General features: G+C 49.3%; 4 protein-coding genes across 4 annotated transcripts; 2 read left to right on the top strand and 2 right to left on the bottom strand.

The window, feature by feature from the left end:
- Nucleotides 1-98: 98 nt before the first annotated feature.
- N7496_001251 (uncharacterized protein) lies at nucleotides 99-4,213 on the top strand (the record flags this gene model as incomplete). The annotated part of the gene is made up of 5 exons (XM_056694182.1): nucleotides 99-416; nucleotides 469-495; nucleotides 555-1,519; nucleotides 1,576-3,854; nucleotides 3,927-4,213. 5 exons carry the CDS (start codon nucleotides 99-101, stop codon nucleotides 4,211-4,213), a joined length of 3,876 nt encoding a protein of 1,291 aa, XP_056560911.1.
- Nucleotides 4,214-5,081: 868 nt separating this feature from the next.
- N7496_001252 (uncharacterized protein) lies at nucleotides 5,082-8,738 on the top strand (the record flags this gene model as incomplete). The annotated part of the gene is made up of 1 exon (XM_056694183.1): nucleotides 5,082-8,738. One exon carries the CDS (start codon nucleotides 5,082-5,084, stop codon nucleotides 8,736-8,738), a length of 3,657 nt encoding a protein of 1,218 aa, XP_056560912.1.
- Nucleotides 8,739-9,590: 852 nt separating this feature from the next.
- Nucleotides 9,591-10,784, bottom strand: N7496_001253 (uncharacterized protein; the record flags this gene model as incomplete). Its single annotated transcript, XM_056694184.1, has 4 exons — nucleotides 9,591-10,408; nucleotides 10,473-10,523; nucleotides 10,597-10,650; nucleotides 10,709-10,784. The coding sequence occupies 4 exons, from the start codon at nucleotides 10,782-10,784 to the stop codon at nucleotides 9,591-9,593; spliced, it is 999 nt and encodes a 332-aa protein (XP_056560913.1).
- Nucleotides 10,785-15,043: 4,259 nt separating this feature from the next.
- Nucleotides 15,044-17,520, bottom strand: N7496_001254 (grainyhead-like protein; the record flags this gene model as incomplete). The annotated part of the gene is made up of 4 exons (XM_056694185.1): nucleotides 15,044-15,357; nucleotides 15,411-16,615; nucleotides 16,678-17,418; nucleotides 17,507-17,520. 4 exons carry the CDS (start codon nucleotides 17,518-17,520, stop codon nucleotides 15,044-15,046), a joined length of 2,274 nt encoding a protein of 757 aa, XP_056560914.1.
- Nucleotides 17,521-23,387: the final 5,867 nt, after the last annotated feature.

Raw genomic sequence — 23,387 nt, forward strand, 5'->3', positions numbered from 1 at the left:
CAGCTCCCAGCAGCAATCCAGGTCCCGCCAGCTGCTCTATGCTCGTCGCACCTCCATTCTAACCCGCCTGGAGCTCCCAGGCGCTACGAGGACTCGCCATGGATGCGCCTGGCGTGAAAACGGTGAACCAGGGGGCTACGAAGCGTGCTCCGAAGCTTGATGCGTCCTCTGCACGGAGCCGATCCTCTTCGGGCGCCAACCCTGACGAACACGAGAAGGACTACCGAGATGACGACCAAGATACTGCAGCGAGTGATGACCTCGACAAAGAGGAAGAGGAAGATGAAGAAGAGGAGGATTCTGACGAGGATGACGAGGAGCCACGACTCAAATACGCTTACCTCACCAAGCACCTGGGATCGGTATATCGCAACGGGGATGCGACCAGCACATTCCTAGTCGCAGGAGATAAGATGGTCAGTCGGTCTTTGGGAACTCCGAGGAAACTTAACTAACAATTATTGCTAGATCGTTGGGACTCATAATGGCGTTATTGTAAGTGGTTCATTCCCAATCGCACCCATCTAAAGCATGCGCTCATACATCGTGTCTAGCATGTCCTCTCTTTGCCTCTTCTCCAGCCCCTCCGCGTATACCATGCACATTCAGCAAGTGTCACGTCCATATCTATATCGCCATTCCCCCCTCCTCTACCGAAGGTCAAGGTCGATGCCTCCAATAGAACGGTTGCAGAAGGTGTACGACCCCCGACGCGGACATCGACAAGTTCGGGAAGTATTCGTGGGAATCCCAAGTCGGGCCAGCAGGTACCCATACCAGCAACGCCATCGAACTCAATACACATTGCATCTTCCTCAATTGACGGCAATGTATGCATTGCCTCGCTTGTCGACCCCAAAGATATCCTCAAGCGGAACTTTGGCCGACCGGTCCAAGCGGTTGCGCTTTCTCCGGACTACACGAATGATCGGTCGTTCATTTCCGGTGGTCGAGCTGGTGAATTGATTCTTACTACAGGCGGCCGTATTGGTGTGAGCTCCAACGCGACCACTATGGGAGGCGCAACAGCTGCAGCTTCCAGCTGGCTGGGATCCATGGGCCTGGGTACAAGCAGTGGGAAAGATACCATCTTACACAGCGGAGAAGGCGCCATTAGTACGGTTCGATGGTCTCTGTCCGGAAAGTACGTTACTTGGGTGAATGAAGAAGGCATCAAGATCATGCGATCCAATCTGCATCTCGACTTGTCCGAAGCGGAATTTGCGTGGAAGCGGATCAGTCATATCGATCGTCCAAACGGGCCTGGATGGGAAGAAATGGCTAGTGTTTGGAAAGCACGGGCAGAATGGATCGATGAATCCGCTTTGGATGATGATACCCAGTTAGATCCCGGCAGCCCAACCGAGGGCAAACGGACAGCCTCAACAGAGCCAGCAGAAAAGTCAGAAAAGCTCGTTATCGGCTGGGGAGGTACTGTGTGGGTCATTGACGTCTTTCCTGATCGGGCATGCAAGTCCTCGAAAGGCCAACGATACGGTTCTGCAGAAGTCTCCACGATGTAAGTTGCGCGCTCGACCAGTTATTGGAGTCCAGCTCTAAGCTTATCAAATCCAGATTACGAACGGACTGTGTAATTTCTGGCATCTCCTTGTACAGCCCTCGCCTTCTTGTTGTACTTGCACATATTGAAGCTGAAGGTGATTCTCCAGAGAGTACCGGCAAGACTCCCGGGAGACGTCACCGACAGAGAAGCCTAGAACCCGAACTTCGGATCATCGATATTGAGACAAAGGAAGAGCTTAGTGCAGACACACTGTCCGTCGGCCGGTTCGAAGGCCTTACATCCTCAGACTATCATTTGAGTGTCTTACCGCCCTGGAAAACGCCCGAAGGACAAGTGGTTCAGCGTGGTGCATTGGGTACTATTGGGCATGGTCTTCTCGATGCTACCATGTATTCTGCTAGGCTCTTCAGTTCTGGTGCTAGCATTCGCAGTACAGCTAGTAGCGGGGACAGAGTTTCAGCCAGAGTCCCCCCGTCATTCATTTCAAGACAACTCTCAATCGATGAGCCACCTTCTAAGGAAGTGCAAGATGTTTCAGGAGCACCGGGTGCGAAGATATTCGTCCACAGCCCGTATGATTGTGTTGTTGCGATGAAGAGGGATCTTTCAGACCGACTTGCCTGGTTAAATTCCCGTGGCCAGTACGACCAAGCATGGAATCTCATTGATGAACACCCCGAAGTCGCAGAATCAGTTCCAGACTTAGCCGACATACCTGCTGGTCTGAGATCGCAAACTAGTCTGGGAGACTTTTTTGCTGATGATCGATCGTCTATCATCACTGCTGGACGGGCGAAAGCTTCCGCTTCTGATCAGGAAAAGGCTCAAATCGGTGAACGTTGGATTGAGCAACTTGTCGACCAAGAGAAGTGGTTAGAAGGTGCTGAAGTCTGTGGGAAAGTCCTACGCAATGCACCTCGTTGGGAACACTGGGCGTGGGTATTCGTTAAGAAAGACAAGGTGGATGAGATAACCCCGCATATACCCACCGACCTACACCCTTCCTTACCTGCGGAGATATATGAGTTCATCCTCAACCACTATGTCTCTCGGGATCTTGGCCGATTCAAAGATCTAGTTGATTCCTGGCCTTCGGATCTGTTCGAACCCGACAACGTGATTCTATCTATCGAGGATCAACTCAAGTCGAATTCAATTCTGGCCCAGTCAGAAGAATGGCTCATCCTCACCGATTGTCTTGCCAAGCTGTATCTTATGGGGGGTCATTACCGCGAGGCTTTGCACTGCTACATTCGACTTCAAGATGCGGAAGCAGCCATGGCTTTGATAAAGGAGCACCACCTGGTGGACGCAGTGTCGGATGATATCCCTGCTTTCATCATGATTCGGGTGACCAAGGAGCAGATGAAGTCAGCTCCAAAGTCTGAACTGGAGGAGCTGGCCGCAGAGCCAATACAGCTCTTGGTCAGTGAAGCCTACACGGGCATTGTCCGACCTGAGACGGTTGTATCCCAGCTCAGGGCTGCAAACCGGATCTTGTTCCTCTACTTCTACCTTCGTGCTCTCTGGCGCGGTGAAGCGTTACCGCATGACGCTTCAAAACCTCGACGAGGCCGCGGAGCTCATGCTCGTGATGCAGCAAGCAAACTCGCTGCCGACGAAGGGAAAGCTCTCATTGATGCTTTTGCCGACACTGCTGTGGAAGTCTTTGCTGACTATGACCGGCCCCTGTTGATGGAATTTTTGCAAACTAGCATCTCATACTCGTTTGAGACAGCCACCCATATCTGTGAACAGCGTCGCTTTACTCAAGAGTTGATTTACCTGCTGTCAAAGATGGGCCAAACAAAGCGGGCTTTGAACCTGATCTTATCGGATTTGAAGGATGTCTCTCAGGCCATTTCATTCGCCAAGTCACAAGATGACCCAGATCTCTGGGAAGATCTTCTTGATTATTCCATGGATAAACCAAAGTTCATCCACGGGCTGCTTGTCGAGGCTGGAACGTCAATTGATCCCATCAAACTAGTCCGTCGAATTCCAAGTGGATTAGAGATCGAGGGCCTGCGAGATGGCCTGACCCGATTGATTCGTGAGCATGATCTACAGACCAGTATCAGTCAGGGCGCCGCTCGAGTCATGCAGAGCGAGGTTGCCCTGGGAATGGATACACTGCGCAAAGGACAAAGACGTGGAATCAAATTCAATATCAGTCACGATGAGGCTGTCAATGGGGCGAATCTCCCGAATATCACCCAGCCCAACGGCCAAGGCCATGATGACATGTCAGTATCCAGTGGCTCAACCCGGCGTGCGGGTCCTGGCCAAGGGCGTTGCGGTGGCTGCAACGCCCCCTTCCAAGCAAACGGTATGTCTTCAGACCCAGCTATTTAACGTGCTTTTTGAATTTATTGTGACTGACGGATCCTTTCCTTCATAGAACGCGAAATTCTCATTGGATTTGGCTGTGGGCATGTTTTCCACCTCTCGCACTTGCACTCGGAAAGATCACAACAGCAATCCAGTATTGGTACCCCAGACAGGTCTGCAGACCGCACACCGCGTCCATCATCTCCTTCCGAGGATCCCACCACGTCAACTGCCTCTCGTACGGTAGGCCCGAAGGTCACCACGGCACGTCTTTTGAGAGACAAGATTGGTGACGGGTGTCGAATCTGTGCTCTGACAAGGAAAATTGAGACCCTTGGCAGCGAAGGCGAAGTCTAGTTGAAAGATCTCTTCATATACCCATTTCTGCATGTAAATGCTATTGCATCCCCTTTGTTTCTTTTGAGATACCCTGTGAATTTACTCGGGCTACCTGTCGATGCTGTGTCAAGGGCAATCCTCGGTACTTTCCAAGCCATCAACAATTTCAAGTTGTGTGCAAATACTTTGGAAGCCCGCGTCTTGGATTTTTCGAACCTGATTTGTCCTTAACAACTAGTTATTGTGTACATATACTTGGATGTTCATGACTGGATAGAATCAATGTACCTGCGTAACGAATCGACAGGATTAGGTTAAAAATTTGAAGTGATAGCCACATGGAGCCGAGATAGCCAGTACAGGTTTCCATGCCCGAGAGGGTTGTTACAATAACAAGGCATATTATAGTTACATAATAGAGCACAGCCACAGCTTAGCTGTCTTGCAGATAGCTTTCTGACCTGTCTCCTGAAACAAACTAACATAGCCTTCGCGGGAAGAGGCTGTGCCGGCAGGCGTTCCCGGAGGCAGAACCACGAGGCCTCTCGAGACTGCATGAGGAGGCTCAATCTCGTGTCGGTGACCTTGAGTTATTCGTTTGGATTGGCTGACTGATCGGATCTTCTGGCTGACTTCCATTTAGACCTTTGAAGGCGTCGTGTCTGGTGGGCCTCATTGGGCCTTCATCGGCAGCTAATGTACCCCAGTCACACGATGGACCAATACCAGCAGTCCTACGAAGGGCTGACAGCACCCGGGTAATCCAGAAAATCCCCACCGATGAGCAATTTAAAAAGGTGGAGCGATCCCTGTTTGAATCATTTGAAATGGACCGGACTCTATCGTGTTCAAATTTCCTGCATAACGTTATTCAGTTCGCCCCAATATGGACGACGACACAGACTGGACCTTCTGGGACGGGACTGGGCCCACTGAAGATGTCAAAATGGAGGATGACCAGACTGATGTCGCTTGGAACGAGAACCCATTCACGATGCCCGAATTCCCGGCACCACCCACCATATACCCACCACCCACCGTATACCCAATACCTAGCTGGGCTGCTTCAACAATCAGTACGAACAGCAACCCATCCGTATTTTCAGGAAGCACCAGGTCCAGTGGCAGTTCAAACAGCAGGCTCTCTCGGAGATATCGCCCGAGTCCCATGAGCAGCGGGCCAGCCAGTCTCGTATTTGATGCTTCTCATGATAATAAACGTCGAGTTCTGCCCCAACAGCCGGGAGTTCCAGAAAGAGAATCCCAGCACGCCGCAAATCGGGCTCGTATATTGAGAGATCTGGCCTTACATCTTGAGTCTGTGGGCACGGACTTGCAAAACGGCCAAACTGTGCTTCCAAATCAACTTTTCATCCTACGAAATCGGCTGAAGGATGCGATGAGCCATGTTGAAGATCTCATTAGCCAAACGAGCAATCCCCAAAGCCTCGTTCAACCCACGCCTGAAGCCGCGCCTGAAGCCGCGCATGAAGCCTTTGCAGACACTTTACCCACCTTCAATCAATCTGAAGAATACTGGTGCTGCTTTTGCGAGAAAAATGGCCTCACGGCCGCCCGGTTCAAACGCCGCCAACTCTTCAAAAGACATCTAATACGCTGTCACTTTCCCTCCCACGAGTATCACTGCCCCGAGATAGGGTGTGGGAGAATTTATCGAAGGCGGCATGAACTAGTAGGCCATTTCCGCGTTGAGCACAATCGATCCCTGCAACAAGAGGAGCTGGACAAGGTGACATTTCCGTTGATATGTCCACCTCTGTGCGGTATCTGTTTCACCATGGTTCGCGGCTGGGAGAGGCTCTATCAGTGTGTCACGAATCACTGCTTAGTATCGCCTAGCAACACTGGACACGATTCTTCTCAAATGACTTCGCTCAAAGAAGATAAGAACGAGCCACCGCCGGAGACAAGTGAACGACATGGCACAGATATAAACCCCTCTGGGGCGATGGAACCCATATCTGAATGGCTCGCAGACGACGAGTTTTATTCCTGGCTCCCCCTGCCAAGTCCCCCGGACGATGGAGAAGCGCAAGAACCCCTGCCCTTCTCCCTGGCCTTCCTTGGAGCGGGGGCCCATATTAACCAAACGGAGATTCAACAGAGCCTTCCAGAGAACCTCATGGAAGATACACAACGGGACCTGAGCACAACTCCACCCGTCCCTCTCAGGAAGGACTCTAGCAGTCAACCACCAAAGCAATATGTCCCAAAGCCTCCAGAGCATGAGTCACAGGTTTCAACACCGGTAGACAAGAGCGGAAAATTCAACTTTACCTCACTGCCCAAAACTACGCCTACGCCTGCTTCCCAACCTGGTCCAGATCTTGCGCAACGAATGCAAGTACACGAGCCAGCACCTCGTGTGCTAGTTGGCTCGAATACAAGCAAATCGTCCCAAACATCTGATGATGAAGAGTCCCATTCAATGCAAACAAACATTACCAGACCTGATCAGGAAGACGTGTTTGACCTCGACACTGGTATCGCAGATAACGAGGACATGGAACACATCCTCAATCCTGGTGCCTATTACAGAAAACTCGATCTTCTCGAACGAAGGACAGCAGAGATCTGTGGTATTAAAAGGCCTGAAGTACAGCCAAAATCCCAACTCAAATGCAGGGATTCCCTGAAGAAGAGCAGAGATGCACTTCGAAACCTGATGGAAGAGGGCTTTTGTAATAACGCAATGTCTATTCTGGTTAAAGACCAATCTCGACCTAATGTTGCAAGAGCAGTTCGAGTATCCCTCGATGACATCAATGATGTTCTTGAGGGGAAACGGATATTTTATTCACTGGATGAATCTGGTAAAATCATTACACTTCGTGAATGGCCAAAACTTCAGCAACTCCTGGGCAATCTGCCTCTTGGTCGCCCTCCTTCCGAATCGACCTGGGCCTACCTCAACTATTTGCAATTTTTAGCCGACGCTTTGTCAATTGGCCTTGTCTCTTTCTCCGGCTCTCATGTCTGCCGATTTGATGAGAACCTGTGGGGGAAGGAAAAGAGTGAAATATCCATTGGGAATGGATATTCCTTCGCCTTGCGAGACTTGGCCTGTCTGAAAGACTTTCTTGGTGGACCAGCATGGGTCCTTGGGAAGGAGCAAACGGATGTTCCAACAACCGGCCTGAAAGTGTCTCTCACGGTCGAAGACCTCCAACAATTATGGGGTCCTGTTTGGTTCATGGGAGGTTTGGGAGACGAAGGCGTCTTCATCCGGACAGAAGCAGGATACATTATCCCTCTTCCACGCCACATGCAAACCGATCAGTCTCTAGAAGAGATTGAGTGTCATTGGACAAGTTCATACACAGGGTATGAAACTGAAAGCCCGATTCTGTTGCGCAGTTCTTCTCGAATCCTGATTGGCACAGAACCATGCACCGCAACCGGGCTAAATATCAACGAAGGATGTCCCGCACCATTCAATTTCCTGCAAGCACGCATTCTACCTCAACTCCAGCCCTCGGGAGCCCATAATGCATATCACACTCTTGATGGATGGGATCTCACCATGCAAGCCACCCTGGGAAGTTACGTCCAGGCCGGTGGTGCGTTAAAATGGAAACGCAATCCAGCACGCAAATGGAAAACATCCATCATTGAAAAATGTAAATACGGAAAACCCAATTTACGATCCCTTCTCTCCAGTCACATTGGCTTGGAAGTCAGTGCTTGCACGGGCAATGCCCATCGAGTCACACTCTGGGATGCTCTTCGTCTTTCACAGACAATAGCAAAACGAGATCAAGAAGAATCTCCACAACATGAAGACCCACCACCCTGTCTACACCGGATCGCCGATCCTGACTGTATAAAATCCTGCTGGACTCGGCTCTTCTCCACAGATGACATCGACTCGTCGGTCAATATCCCACCAGAAGGTGACCCGAAAAGAAAAGAATACCTTCGACGCATAATCATGAACGCCATAATCGCTCTCGAAGACACCGGCGTCGACCACGACAGTAACCTACAGGCATACTGGCCCTTCACTGAAAATGCCCGCACCCATCGTATCGAGCTCTCCCCATCCTCCGGAGAAATCAACAACTGGATCCGAGTCATCAAAGACTCTCGAGACGTTGCAACGTTTGCTGTTGCTAGTCAACGATGCATGGAAGTACACCATGGACAGAAACGAACGTGTACAATGCCGTGTCAAGTAGGGAATTTCACTCGTCCAAAGACAACGTTGTATACTCGGATCCTGCTCAATCCTCCGTTTCAGTCGACTTGTATGGAAAACCATGATTGCCATATGAAGGATTCGTCCATGGGGAATGGGGTTGACAAGTTGGTTCCCAATGAGCATTTCGTCCTGGGGGAAGCTGCTCTTACCGTGCAGAGCATTTTCTCGGGCACCGAGAATGTGATTATTGCTACTGCTAGCGGGAGTGCTGTCAAGAATGGATGGATGAAGTTGGTCAAGCTCAATAGACGGAAGATGTTCCAAGAGGATTTGGACCTGGATCTCTCGACAGGATATTATTCCCCTCTTCTAATTCATTGACGCCAGAAGATCAACGCATCGAATTTCACATCATTGACTGCGGAGCACAGCGCTACATCATATACGCTAGATGGGCTAAGACTAAATTAATATGGCTATCTGGATGGTGGATATAATAACCGTCTATCGTCTAACAAAGAGATGATAAGCCCTCCTAACCCCTGGCCCCTACGGGCCTACCTTGCCCCCTGCCAGGCAAAAGATCTACGTTTCCTCGCCGCTATTGCAGGATTGTGTAACCAATTTAAATAGTCCATGTGTGACAAGTCCCAAAGCACTAGCAAAAGCTGGTCCCCTCAGTGGGGGTCCCACGGGGACTTCCATGAGTCTTGCTGAGCCTATATTTTTGCATAAACTTTTAATTCTTGTTATAATGGATAAAATGATAATTTATCCGACGTCTTCACCATTACCAAATAGTAAGATTCACCGTCTAAGTCTGCCACTAATTAGCCAATTAGCATCGTCAATTTTGTGCAACTCAGCACTACTACCACCACCATTTCCTCCTCTTCCTCAGCTTAGCACGCAATAAGCTTCGCTACACTCGGCCATGATAAAATTACGATTGTTTATATTAACGATATATACAAGCGATGGAAATTACGAGGAGCTTTTGTGAACCTTGGATTTCAGGTGTTGATTGACTAAATGGTGCAGACTAAGCTCGCACTATGGCAATAAAACGTAACCAAGGAAATAACATCATATCAAGGGAGCAGATATTGCATCCCAAGCACATTCAGAAAAGAAAAGGACTCCGTATGGTCTGTCTAGTAAGCGCTAAACGATCTGTGGAAACCACGCTAAGTAGCTCTGGTGCAGAAGCCGAATGGGCACGCTGCTGGAAGCTCACAGGACGAGCTTGATGACAAGCAGGAGCAGACCACTGGCAGTCAGCTTATTGAAGGTCTCCGGCTTGTGGGCACCGTTGAAGGTGATGGTAGCAGTCGAAGTACCTAGTGCGCTGGTAAAAGTCTTGTGAGGGGTGGTCTCAACGGAGCTATTGGTGCTTGTGGCCTTGACGCCGGGAGTGGAAGAAGGCTTGACAGTCAGGGTGCTTCCAGAGGTCACAGGAGTTCCCGAAGAAGTGCTGGTGATAGTGCTGGTCAGGGAAATGGTGAACCCAAATCCAGTCGAAGTGGTCTTCGAGGTGTGGCAAGGGGACGAGGAGTGAGAGCAGGTCACAGTCTCAGTCTCGGTCTCGGTCTCGGTGGCAGTGCTGGTAGGGTTGACGGTGAAAGTCAACTTGGTACTGGTCTCCGTGGCGGTAGTCGAGGCAGGAACGGTGCTGGTAGGAGAAATGTCGAAGGTCATGGTAGTCTCCTCACCGCCGCAACCCTCAGTCTCAGTCTCGGTGGTGGTAACCTCGGAAGTTCCAGTGGGTTTGATCGAGATAGTGACACGGGTCACCTCGGTGGAAGTGGAAGAGACCTTGGAGGTTCCAGTAGGCTCAATCGAGAAGGTCACACGGGTCACATCGCCAGAAGTAGAGGAGGCCTCCGAGGTGCTGGTGGGCTCAATCGAGATGGTAACGCGAGTGACGTCGCCAGAGGTAGTGGTGGGCTCGACCGAGAAGGTAACGCGAGTCACATCAGTGTTGCTGGTAGAGGTCTCAGAAGTCTTGCCATCGCCAACTGTGAAGGTCACGCCGGTGATCTCGGCCACAGCTATCAAAGTATCAGAAGACGCGTTCCGTAAGGGTATTTTCCTTGAGGGAAAGAAAAGACTTACCACGAACAGCGTGAACAAAGCGATCAGCAGCCATAGCGGGGTAGCGATCAACTGTATCAACAAAGTCAGCTTGACTGGGCCTGGGACTCGAGTTGTAGGGGTGAGGAGTGAGGGTGAGACTTACCAGCGAGAGCGTCACGACCAACGACATCGCGGAGGTCCTCGAAGGCGTCCACGTCTGTCAAAACATGTGAGCAAAAGATGCCCAAGGCAGAGCCGTCAACCGGTGAACTTACTGAGGGCGAGACCCTTGCCTGCCATGAGAATGACAGGCAAGAGCATCCAAACGCGGAAACTGGCGAGGAAAGCCATTTCGACGTGATAGCAGAGGTTTGAACGAGTGTAGACGATGAAAACGAATGTGGTTTTGATGAAAAACGTTGGGAACGGAGATGGTGAGAGAGGTGGATGGGAAAAAGAAGAAGAGGGGTTTAGGAGGCCCGAAGGAAACAGAAAAGTACGGGGGTCACGAGCCGGTCGTTGCACCGAAAAAGAGGAAGGAGCGAACCCGGTTGTTGTTGTTGTTGTTGACGGGCTTGCCTCATACCGAAGTCTTTAACGGTGATACCCGGAAAAATCGGCTTACAGCGTTAGGCAGAGAGAGTAGACGTGTATCCATGATGATTACTACGATGGCTAAGGTTACCTGTACGACATATTCAGGAGCACCGCGTAGGAGTAAAGTCACCGAGAAAGTCTATGTAATCTTAGAGCAACGAATGAGACTCTTGAGATACACGTTCAGGATACTACCTTACTTGAACCACCAGGGGATCAATCTGTGCTATAAGGTATAGTGACTTTGCAGTCGATGCTATGGCAGCAGTGCGTATTCTAATCCGAGCTAAAATTTCAGACAAGTAGCAGGGAAGTGATGTCCCGATACACAAGAATAGTAAAGAAGTATATGGAAGTTATAGAGTATACACATTTAGGAGGTCAATCGACACCTGGGGGTGTGCTCTTGGAAATGAAGCATCTAGAAAACGACGTATAGATCATATCCATGGAGAAAGAGGTACTATCAAACCATTCGGATTGGCTGTAAGAACCCTAGGATAGGACAAACGCTACATGATAATTTGAGATGCTCCATTATCCTCCTAAACAACCCATTTAGAACAACATTCCTATGAAAAACACCCATGATCAAGTAAACCCCTAAGAAATGCCCTTCAATGAAGCACAAATAACGTACTGGGTCTAAACATCAGATATAGTCCCGATGCTATGGTTTACCCGCACTAAACTAAAAAACTACCCAGCCACACATGTCATTTTCCCCAGCTCTACATATAAGCCAGCACCAGCGCCATGGTCATGCTATCAGGGGAATCCCCACTACTTTAATGCTGAAATAATTTACAAGATACAGTCACTAGTAAATCTCAAGCCCGGATAGAGCCATCCTAAGGTCGAAGGTAACCAGCCACAGTGTTTCATCAAACGCTAATTCTTCATAATCGCAAACTAAGGGAGACAGAGTAAGGAAAATGCAAACGAGCCCGCTAGGCTGAATACAGCAAACGCCCGGTACGCCTCGTTAGACCACTATCAGCGCCTCTCTGGGCCGTGGCTACCACCACCTGTACCGCAGGACCTAGATGACATCTCACCGCCGTTCTCGCTATAGCGCAAACACCAGAATACAGATCTCCCAATCAGAATCTAAATAACAGTCTGGAAATACATATCACACCCGTTAAGCGAGAGTGGCTTCTCGGCCGGCCCAGAACGCACCGGTACACACGGGAACAGACAAGAGAGGAGGGGGAAAGGAAAGCCGACAATCTCTTAGCGGGGCCTGTACGTATAACGTGGTACAAAAACGCCAAAACTTTGGGTTAGCTAAACGGCGAGAGAAAGCCACGATCCGTACAGCGCGTAGAGCACGACGACGGTATTTCCATACAAACGGCGCCATCGAGCTGAAAAACCGGATACCGTGGCCCTCACGGTCATGATCCGAAATACCGTACAAAGACGTGCATGACGAATCCGTATAGTGATTGGACTAAATCTTGTAACGGGTCGTCCCGCGTGGAAAAGATTTAGCGGGGTGGATTCTAATATTCTGGCAGGTTGGCAAAACGTGTATAGACTTTATGGAGATTCCGTATGGGATACGGTAGGGAGGGCGTACTGTACGGAGTTACGGTTGTAACTAAAATGCCCCACTACCAAGGAAACTACAAAATGATGTCATAAGAAGGGCTTAAGGGAGGAATAGGCGGTGATGGGATTTGCTGGGAAGTCTCCCGAAGAGATTTGTGGCTCTCGTAGGGCCAGCTAGCCGTTGTAATCTGCGCTAATGGTATGCATGAGATGTGTATGGGTATTTGAATCGGAGGTCCACTGAGCTAGAGGGAAGGGGAGTGTGATTGTGCAGGGGGGTTGGATCGGCAGGTACCGGGAGAATGTTCTAGAGTGAGCTGTTTGCGATTCAGCATGGATGTCTGCTGGGGGTGTTACTATGCTGGGTAATGACTCGGGAGAGAAATATGGTATGTCTGACGTCATATACATTCTAGACGGAGGAGTGGAGGGAAATCGTTGAAGTCGAAAATGTGGGTATAGAGCTGTTTTTTGAGAGGGGGTCAAAGGTCATGCTGAAACATGCCAGTCTGTTAGCATGGAGATTTGTAGAAGATCCGGACTCGAGAGGACAAACTGATCTGCTTGGTTAATCTTAAGGAAATGAGGCCATCAAAGATAACAGCCAATAAGCTCCTTTAACAATCATATAGACTATACTCGTGGTCATCAAAACGTTTGCCCGTTGAAAGAACACTAATCTAGCCATGGAACAGCAAGTCTCGCAATAACAGCGAACTAGTTCGACCGAATCACAGTCCTCCATAGCCAGTCAAAAACCTCTTTCCAAAACAACCACGGCGAATAAGAAGAAAAATCAACGCTAGAAGATAATATGTACAGCATCATCATCGATCGATCGATCTATAACCATCAACATATGACATATCCTCTCTCAAAAACGAGCACCAAAATCCCAAGCTGACATCCACTTTCGGCAACCAAAAACATCAAATCCAACCTACACAACCAAAAACGGTCCACGAGCCCAACCAATTAAACCCGTCGGACTTCCGAGTGTATACCACCGTTTCAGGCAAGACGCTAAGGCACCCTCGACCCATGGGCCACAAGCAGAGATCACCCTCGAACATAATGGAAAAAATAATTATGGTTCTGGTTCTAACCGCGGCCCAGCTTGTGGACAGCGGCATGCGTACAGTACTTACCTGGTTACTGGGCCCGGCTCTGGGGGTGGGGCTGCCAAAATCTTCTTCACTTTTCTCTTTTAGCCCTTTTCGGTCTTTGAGGGAGATACTTTGGGGCTATTAAAGCCAGTGGCTGTGGTATCCTTGGGCGGATTTGGAGTTCCGGGTGTTTGTTGCTTTTAATCTATCTAGTAGTCACGGGTTGGACATCTACTTGTAGAAGGAGGTAAGATTTATGCTTTTTGCCGTGGGCTGGCTTTTGGGAGAGGGGAATTGTCAGCTTTTGAGCTTGGGTCCCAAAGTCCGAAATTCTAAATTCAATCCACTTGCCTCGCGTCTCTCCCATTAACACCGAATGCTAAGCAAATGAAAGATTTTTAAATTTAGGGCTTGAAAGTTTCTACATGGCTCTCATATTTGGAAGGTGGAAGTAGTGGCTTTGATGAATCAGTAGGTTGTCGTATTTTGCACCTAATGCATCGAATATGTTGATTTATAAACCCCGTCCCCTAGTGACTATCTTGTATCGAAAAGATCCAAAGTCCGTGTATATGCGCCCCGGCAAAAACAACACACCAATGAAAAGAGGAGAAGAGAATAAGCGTCACAGAGATAAGAAAAATCAAACGCTGAACGAGATAAAGGGAAAAATGCTGTGACCACGGAACAGACAAGATCAAGATCAAAGGAGCTTCAGAACTTTGAAACGGGGTATCCACAATCGTGTGCGTCAAGCCGAGACCAGATGAACGAAACATAATCAGAAAACAAGATCGAATGAGAGAAGCGGATCGTGGCGGTATCCACAAAGAAACAAAGCGCAGTATGTGTATATCGGCGACTTCGCACCGTCGCCCATCGACAAGAGATAGCGTCGGCGAGGGAATGAAATAGATAACAACGCCGTGAGTGAAATCAATAGCGGTAAACCGTAAACCGGATCATCAGAATAATAAATCAAAAAACATAACATATGGCGACAGGGTATCATTGTTCGGAGACTCGTGTATTACCTCCGTACCCAACTCCCCTGTAAATGATGAATGACCGCCGACCCAATGATGAGAAACAATAGGAAAAAGAAACAAGAGACAAAAAGAATTAAGAAATTGGAAGACCTCAAAGTGGATATCCAAAGAAGAGCAATTACACACCAGGTGCAAATCGATGCCAAGAAAGGTAAAGAACAAGGCCGATTAGAGAGGAAGACAATATGATCGGGAGTTGTAACAAGGGCACGAGTATAGCCATATGGCATAGATACGTGCGTGCTGAGGTGGATCAGGGCAGCGTGACCGCACTTTCGTGGCAACGAGAGGTGAAGGCGGATCAGTATGTCAATTTGATTTCGACCGGGGCGCCGGGCGACCAATCATCGCCTTCGTTGGTATTAGCCGGAGACTCGTAGATATCGACAATCATGTCCTGTCCCTCCGGGAGCTCGCGGACCACATCGTCATCAACCATTATTCGAAGACCATTCTGGTTGACATGCAAGATACGCACGATGCGGGAGGGGTCCAGGTGGTTTTTCTCGGAAATTTTCTTCATCAAATCTCGTACAGTGCGCTCAGTAAGATAGATGGCACGGTAGTAATCGGGCTGCTGGTCAGTCCCGGCAAATCGGACGTAGAAGCATGCAACTGTGAAATGGTTAGTAAAGATAGAATAAAACTACTCGAGGATTGATACATACTTGGCTTTGGTGGACGCTCCGCTGGCGGGCGATAAGTCGGGTCAATATCAACAGCCTCGATGAATCCAGTTGAGATGGAATCACCAGTTGCGATCCGCGGAACAGCGGTTGGATTCTTCGCGCCCTTCAAGGCGGCCAATTTGCTCTCGTTTACTCGGGGTGAGTTCAAGGAGACATTGCTGCTTGTGGGAGACAGAATCAGAGACTCCATCGATTGCGAGGCGCCCGTGTTCTGCCGACTGAGAGGTTCCAGCTTGATGGTTTCGCCTTCAGCCGGTAGCCGAACTGGGAACAAGTCCGGGTCATCTTCCTCGTCACCGCGCAAGGCAAGAATACTCATGGTGCGAGTGGATGAGAACATATCCTGCATCATGACCAGCTTGGCTTGCAGATCATCTTCGAGGGACAACTTCTCGGGTTGCCCGTCCTGCGAGCCCATGGACCATGTGCGCTTGTGTTTCGGGTTCTTGGACCGGTCCGCCGTCTTCATGTTCGCCGTAGCGTTGCTGCCACGCTTGCGCTTGCCGAACCCACCGCCCATCTCTGCCTGGGCAATCTGCTGCTTCAACTTCTCAATCGTTTTCTTGACATGCGCGATATCGTTGGAAAGCTTGCGCTCGGCACCATGGTCACGGAAAAGCTTAACTTTACAGTAGCACACTTCCGCCTCGCCAGAGCTATCCGACTCATCACTGGGCGTCAAGAGCTCCGTCTTTGCACACAATCGCACCGGAATACCCTTCACACCCTTGGAATGACTGAAATCGGTAGACAGGAAATTGAATCGAACGGGAATCGAACAGTCGGGTGTGCCGGTCGTAGGGTTCGCAGTCCAAGTAACGCAGAATCCATCGAAAGACATGTGCTCAACCTGAATTTGACGGTGCTTGTGGTCCTCGCCACCTTGGTGCGGGTCCACGTATTCCACCGCCAGAAGCTTGCCTCCCCGTTGGTGCGACTCGCTCATACCACGGCCCTCCTTCCATAATTGCCAGCACGCTGCCGGCTTCGAACGCTGTTCCTCTTCTTCAAAGGAAACTCGCACGTATGTTCGGTATCGTAGCGGCTCGGAGCCGACCATCGGCGGGTTAGAGTCCATGACTGTGAGGTTGTACGCTTGACCCTTGTTGAGGTAGGAGATGGGAACTTCTCGTGGATGCTTTACCATTGCCGTCGGAGCTCGCAAAGAAACATTATAGCGGAAACTGGGGGCGAAATTCACCGTTAGCAGAGCGACAGACGTGTTGATGGAAAGGAAATGACGTACCTTTCACCTTCGGCATAGCTCACGGGGAGTGCACCCGAATATTCCGTGGAGGCGGAAATGTTGGATGCCTGATCAACCAGGAGACTATGGATTGACGTGTTGTCCACAGACTCATCCATAGCTTCGAACGAGTCTCGGTGCATGAATGCACTAGGCGCGTACGTTTGTTGTTGGACATAGGGATTCATATCGGGCATGTTTTGGGCGAGGTATTGCGGATTGAAGTGGTTTATCGTAGGCTGGGCATTATGTTGGCCAATCGGGATCGAGTTGGAGAGGGAGAGCGGCGTAATCATGTTTAAACCAGCGGTAGGCGTGTGTAGGTCGCCTGCTTGATTGTGGAAAATAGCACCCATTCCTCCCGAGTTTGGCGTGTAGAATCCCGGGTGCTGCCCGGCAAGAGACATCATCGTCATTGATTGCGGATCGATCCATGAGGGGGTGAAATTGAGGTCGTGGAGATTCCGGGGAGTCCGTTCGCTGGGGAATTTCAGATCATGCTCGTCCATCTTCATCTCGTGGTGTTCCATTGGTCTAAACTCGTGATTTGCCAAATCAGCCTCCAGTCCCGGACTGGCATAGCTTTGAGCTGCGTACCTGTCCGAAACCATAGAATCTCCCGTCCCGGCGGGAAATGTGTTGTTCGAGGCATTTGCATGACTGGCTCGTCGGGGAACGATATCTGCGAATGTACTTTGGAAGTGACTGATGAACTCATCGTCAGGCTTCTGGGTATTGTTGCTAAATATGAGGGGAAACGAGTAAGTAACTATTTCTTCTTTTGAATGGAGGCCCAGGTCTTTCCTGACAAAATATAGAGGGCACGCACCGATTGCGAAACATTGAGAATAACTCTACGAGTAGGGTGCGCCGAGGGATGCGCCGGAGTTTGCAGAAGTGTCGGATAGAAGGGAATAAGTAGACTGCAGTCTTTGTTGCAACATCGAAGTGAGCTGATTTTGAGAGACCACGAGCACCGTGTCGGCGTGGTCCGAGTAGGGTCGGAGGAGAATGTCCGTTATGTCTCTCTCTCCCCCGGGGTTCCGAGGTTGGGGCGATCGACCAAATGAGCTTCAAGTGAGCAATCGAGATCGAGATTTAAGCTGATCAGAGGAGCAGAAAGGAGCAAGGGCAGGTCGATCGAATATCGGATGAGACGGGTTTACAATAAGGACAGTCGGGAGGGGACGCGCAATATTGTTAGGGTCGGGGGGGCATGCGAGCCTCAAAAAAAAAAGAGAAGGCGTAGATGCCACGGTCAGAAAGGGTAGCTCCCGGAACGTCTCCAGATCACGGTATATAAGGGGAATGTACAACGGTTGATATTGGACGTAGTCGAGACAAGCAGAGCCTAAATCCAAAGTTGGGTGAAATAGTGAACAGGGCGCCCCCTTTTTTTTATTTGAAGATGAGAAATGTTGAAGAGGCGAGGGGTGGTGGAAGGAGGGGCGGAGACGTATGACGGACTAAGAAAGAGAGAAGGAAAAAATAGTAAAGACGGTACGGTCCATAGAGCCCTCCAATGATGATCTATCGGAAGGGGCCTGAGGAACCAACTGACATCAACTGAGCCACAGAAGTTGAAGATGTGGTAGGGGAAGGGAGAGTAGTAGAGAGGGGGTAAGGTGTAGTTCGGGGGGGAAAGAAGGTTAGTGGAGGGTTGTGGTTGGGTAAGAATGGATACGGATGGAGTCTAGCAAAAAAAAAAAAGGATGTGTAAATTAGAAAATATAATAGGGAAAAAAAAGGTGGTAAGGATTGTGTATGGGAGAGTACGGAGAATGGAGTATGGAGAATGGTCAGAAGAGCGAGGTTGAGAATCCGGAAAGGGGAGACCAGAGAGTCCATAACCTCCTGTATTGTAAATACAACGATTGACTATATAATTGCCACTTTGGAGCCTATCGATAAGAGCTAAAACACCGAGATATTTTATTTCCTTTTTCTTCTTTGGTTGTTTCTATCTATATTTTTTTTCTCCATTTCCTTTTCCGTTGAATAGAAATGATTGGTACCAGGGGTGGATGATGAACGACGGGAAGAGGGAACGATGAATAAGAAGAGAATGATGGCAGGAATAATGGATCTCTATGGATCGGGGTTATTCAGGAAGGCTCATTGGCCAGGAACTAGGAGCCAGACCCAAGGATTCGGTGGGGGGGGGGGGGGGAAATGGAATACCAAAAAAAAGATGAATTAAATTAGGATAAACGCAAATGCAAGAGCTGAACATTGGAAAATGAAAAGTCGCATTCAAAGAGACGAGACCGAGTGTAACTTACGGGTGTATTGTCGGGGTATTTCCCCCGACCTCGAGACTCCATACGAACGGTCGTTTAGTTAAAGAAGAAAGAACATAAGGAAAGGGAACAGCGATTTGTTTGATGAAATCATAGAATCATTGTTTGTCTGACTACCAGCCGCTCAAATGATATCAGACCTCAATTGACACATATCTTATTTTCTTTCTCTTTTTGGGTTTTCGGGGGTTTGTTTTCTTGGACCCGAAGATCATAGGGACACTTTGGACCAGCCGGATGCACTCCGTCTATCGATTGTCAAAGGGAGTACCAGTCTGCTGGGTTCGAGCTCGCTCTCCACTTCCGCCACACCTTACCAACGGCCGTGCCTTAGGGCTTGACAGGTCAGACCGATAGAGGATATACACTGGAAGGTGTTAATATACTGTATATTTGATATAGATATATCCCTAGGAAGAAAATAAAACTTCTAACGAAAATGTGTCGCCCTAAACTTTCTCATACAGCGCACCATCACTCCTCAATAAACCAGGGGTCATTGGTGGCTGTTTAGTGGCTGTCGGTGGCTGATGGGGCACGCACCTCGTTCCTACACAAATAAGAGTGATGATGGAAATGCATTCCCTGTATCCTGACCACATGATAAAAACAAAAATCAATAGGGCGGTATGAACCGGGGAGGCAACGAAAGTGTTCGGACGGCAACGTCAAGGGACAGGATGAGTTTAGGCAGGTGTTAGAGAGTGTGGCTGCAATGTCCATGGAACGAGTGCTCCTGTGGCCGTGCTCGAGGAAATTGGTTTGATAGGCGGTTACTGGGGCCGAGGGAGTAGCTCTTCAAAACGTGATCATTATGATCATTGACTACCCTATCCATTCTGTTTCGGAAGTAGCACAATTTGCAACCTTGGTTTGCAATAGGTATTCACGATATCTAACTTTCCACTCCGGCATTCGGCATGTCAAGCTTCGAAGATTCGAAGAAGAAAACAAAGATAAATGAAATGTACGCCACACTGTCATTTTGTGGCGGTGGTCCCCAGAAGCCCCATGGACGATTCCAACATGGCTTGATGGACGATCGGCAGAGGATTCCATGGATCGCCCTGGCGCCATTGACTGCTCGATCAGTTATTTTTGACCTGCCAGGGTCCAGGACCATTGGGCCGGGTCCTTTGCAGGTGGGCATTCCCAGCAAAGAGGTTCAATCAAAGTGTCTCTGCCCTATCGTCGGGTCTAAATGCATATATCAAAGGCAAAATAATATGACCTACATCGTAGGGCGTTCTCGAGGCCGTATCGTTTTCACCCCAAATACCGTAATACATACTCGTCCATTACGGTATGCATCTCCCATCCAGCCTGGGCTGTTCATTGCTGGGATGGGAACCCGCCAATCAAAAGGCTGGCACCGTCGCTCGGACGGCTCGGCGCACGTGCCGAAAACGGTACGGTACCAAATGACTTACCAAGTGGATACCAGACGCGCACGGAACCTAGGAAAGCCCCGCGATGGCCTCGCGTCTAAGATGATGAAGAGTGGACGAAAATGGTACAGAACGCCGTGAGTGCCCTGGATCCCTCGGTTACGGCATTTGCTGATGGAGTAAAATAGTGCGAACTGTCGTAATCTATTTTCCTACGAAAACCGCGTTGTAATGACGAAATGGATCTGAGAAGTTCGAAACTGCCGAAAGGAGATCGTCACAAATCTTACCATTGTAATTGAATCCGGTCTCTGATTGGTCGGCCGAACGCGCCGGGCTCTGTGAAGAAGAAAATACATAATCTCAGTACAGATCAACGGTAAGGGGACTAGTCCCAATGCGGAAGGGATACTCCCCACCATGACAAGAGGAGCAAAACCTGAGATATCCTACAGTACAGCCTACACTAGCACACTCCTGCATGTCGAATAATCGCCGACTGTCGTAATTTTCAAAATTGCATGGCTTCCCAGGGCTTAACTCAATTAATTGGGTTTTCATATTCCATACGAACGCCATTCTTGTACTAGGACATGAACAACTGTCATATATTCGAAGCTCTTCCTAATTAAACTTAAAACTGCCAGAGAGAAAGTTGATACATATATTCTCCTCCATACTGACACTCTAGGAAGGTCATGGAGACCTTCAGCACGGGCGTTCAAGCGGAAGGCCCGAGAGGAATAGCAATTTAAGCTACGAGCTACACTACCGAGTACTCCACATGCGATGGTAACCATGTAAAGTCACGAGCAAGTTAGGCAATATGTACAGCTAATCATGGTATTCAGTATGAGAACACTATAATTGCACAATTGTTGATGTTGTATATACTTATTGGCTCTACTTTAGTACCTTGCCAGGCCCTAGTTAACGGGAGAATTTTCCACTCGTCACCGACGCGTAAGCATTGGCTACACGACAAACGGGACAATCGAATATCAATTTACGCTTTCCACCTACCTCCCTTCGGACAAGGACAAGGACAAAAGATCCCTTCTTTCATAATTGGTACGGCCTGAGAAATAGCCTGCCCTACCGAGTTCCCCGATTAGGGACCATTCCCCACATATCGTCCAACGGTCGCCGAACTTGCGAACAAAGCGAAACAAACCATCGACCACCAGTCCCCTGACGTCAGAACCATTTTTCGGTGATACTCAGAATAGTCAACGCCGAGAGTGCAATTGGAGATTGAACCAGAGTTAGGGTAAAGAACCACAAATCCAGAGTACGGAGTACTCCGGGCAAATAGAAGCCATCACGTCATGGGCGTTCGACCGTGGGGCAAGGGGCAGACGCCACCGGGGGGAAATTGGAGCATGGCGGACCGCATACTGACCCGTGCCTACTATCAAGAAACACAGAATATAGCTATTCCGGTGGAGCAAAAAGACAAGTGAAGTAAATCCAAGGTCGATGCCGGTAGTTAGGCAGCGGCGTTTAGCTTATGAACTCATCGTTTGTTCTAATGCACAAAGCACAAACGGAGCACGGGGCAACGATATCGAGAGCGCGGCCATGACTCGGACATCGCTGATTGGTCGATCGGGCTTCTGACAAGGGGCGATAGCTGGGAGGAGGGGCGATCGACCCATTAGGGTGCATATCAGCCACGATGCGCGCCCTCCTGGCTGGACGGCTTGAAGAAGCGGATGGGGACGGGCAATATCGCCGGGCCAAGTATCAGACAAATGAGCATGACTTGCGAAACATATCGCACCTTGTCCGTGGTCCGATGCGGATCACGGGCCCTCGTTTATCATCGGTGTATCTCTGTAGTATACTCCCGCAAAACAAAAAACAACGAAACTTAGCAGAGACGCATCCAGTCACAGCCAGTGCGGGCGCTGCTGATCCCTCGCGCCATCAACGCCAGCAACGGCGCCCGCGACATGGATATATTAGGTACAACAGAAATGAACGGGATTTGGTCACAAACTCGACAATCTTGACAATACACGGAGTGGCTGCCTTTTCCGCTTCGGTTCGACACGGCGCTTGCGATAGGTAGTGCGTATCCCGGGACGAGCTGCAGCCTGCGTACTTGAGTATGTGCGACCAGGGGCCTTGAGGGTGTATAGCCAGTCATGATATATAACGGCCTCGCCACATCGGATTGTGGCATCCGACTTAGTAGTACGTTGTTAGCTGTACCAAAAAAGTTGTCCTCCACCGCCACAAATGATGATGCTTTGGCCATGTCCTCGTCCACCCTGATTGGATGCTGAGGTACGGAAAATAGTACCTGGAACGTCATTCCTCGTCGGGGAGGAAAAGTGTCAGCCACAAAACATAACATTGCGGGGACTAACCTTGGAGTTTCTTGACGTTTTCTTTGGAGGATAGAAGCTGAACGGAACGGACGGAATGAGAGAAATCGCCAATGAGAATGTGCAGGAGGGTCGCGGAAGAAGGTGTGGCAAAAATCAAAATGGGGTCCTGCATATCCGATATCATTTATTCATTGTAGTCTCAAAGTCAAAAGCTCAAAGCTGAACCTCGAGGAGAAAAACAAAAGTTCTGGGGTTGCCTAATGGAGAGAGAAAAAGCAAAACATCTTATTATTCATGATGAATCATCTGCCCAAAAACAGAGAGCCTTACATTTTGGATATTGAATCGCAACCACCGTGCATAATCCCAGTCCACTCCCCTCCACTATAGGAACCACACACTACACAAGTACATCACAAGTACAAGGCTACAAACAAAACCCTCAGAGCTGAGGTACAAATACTAAAGTACAAACTAAAACACAACCTCCCGCGGAGACGATAGCCCTCTGTCGATCCTCATCCCGAAACCCCACAATTCCATCCCAACAGCTCGATCTAATTGATTGGCCCCCAGTGCTTTGACCAACACTCAACAAATCACCATTGAGACAACCCCTCTTGCACCTGCAGCCTTGGCCGGAAGCTTTGATACTTGTACATCCCTACATTTTCATTGATCCTTCT

This window comes from Penicillium cataractarum (genome assembly GCF_028827025.1).
Source record: "Penicillium cataractarum strain IBT 29864 chromosome Unknown utg000001l, whole genome shotgun sequence".
NCBI classification, from domain to species: Eukaryota; Fungi; Ascomycota; class Eurotiomycetes; order Eurotiales; family Aspergillaceae; genus Penicillium; species Penicillium cataractarum.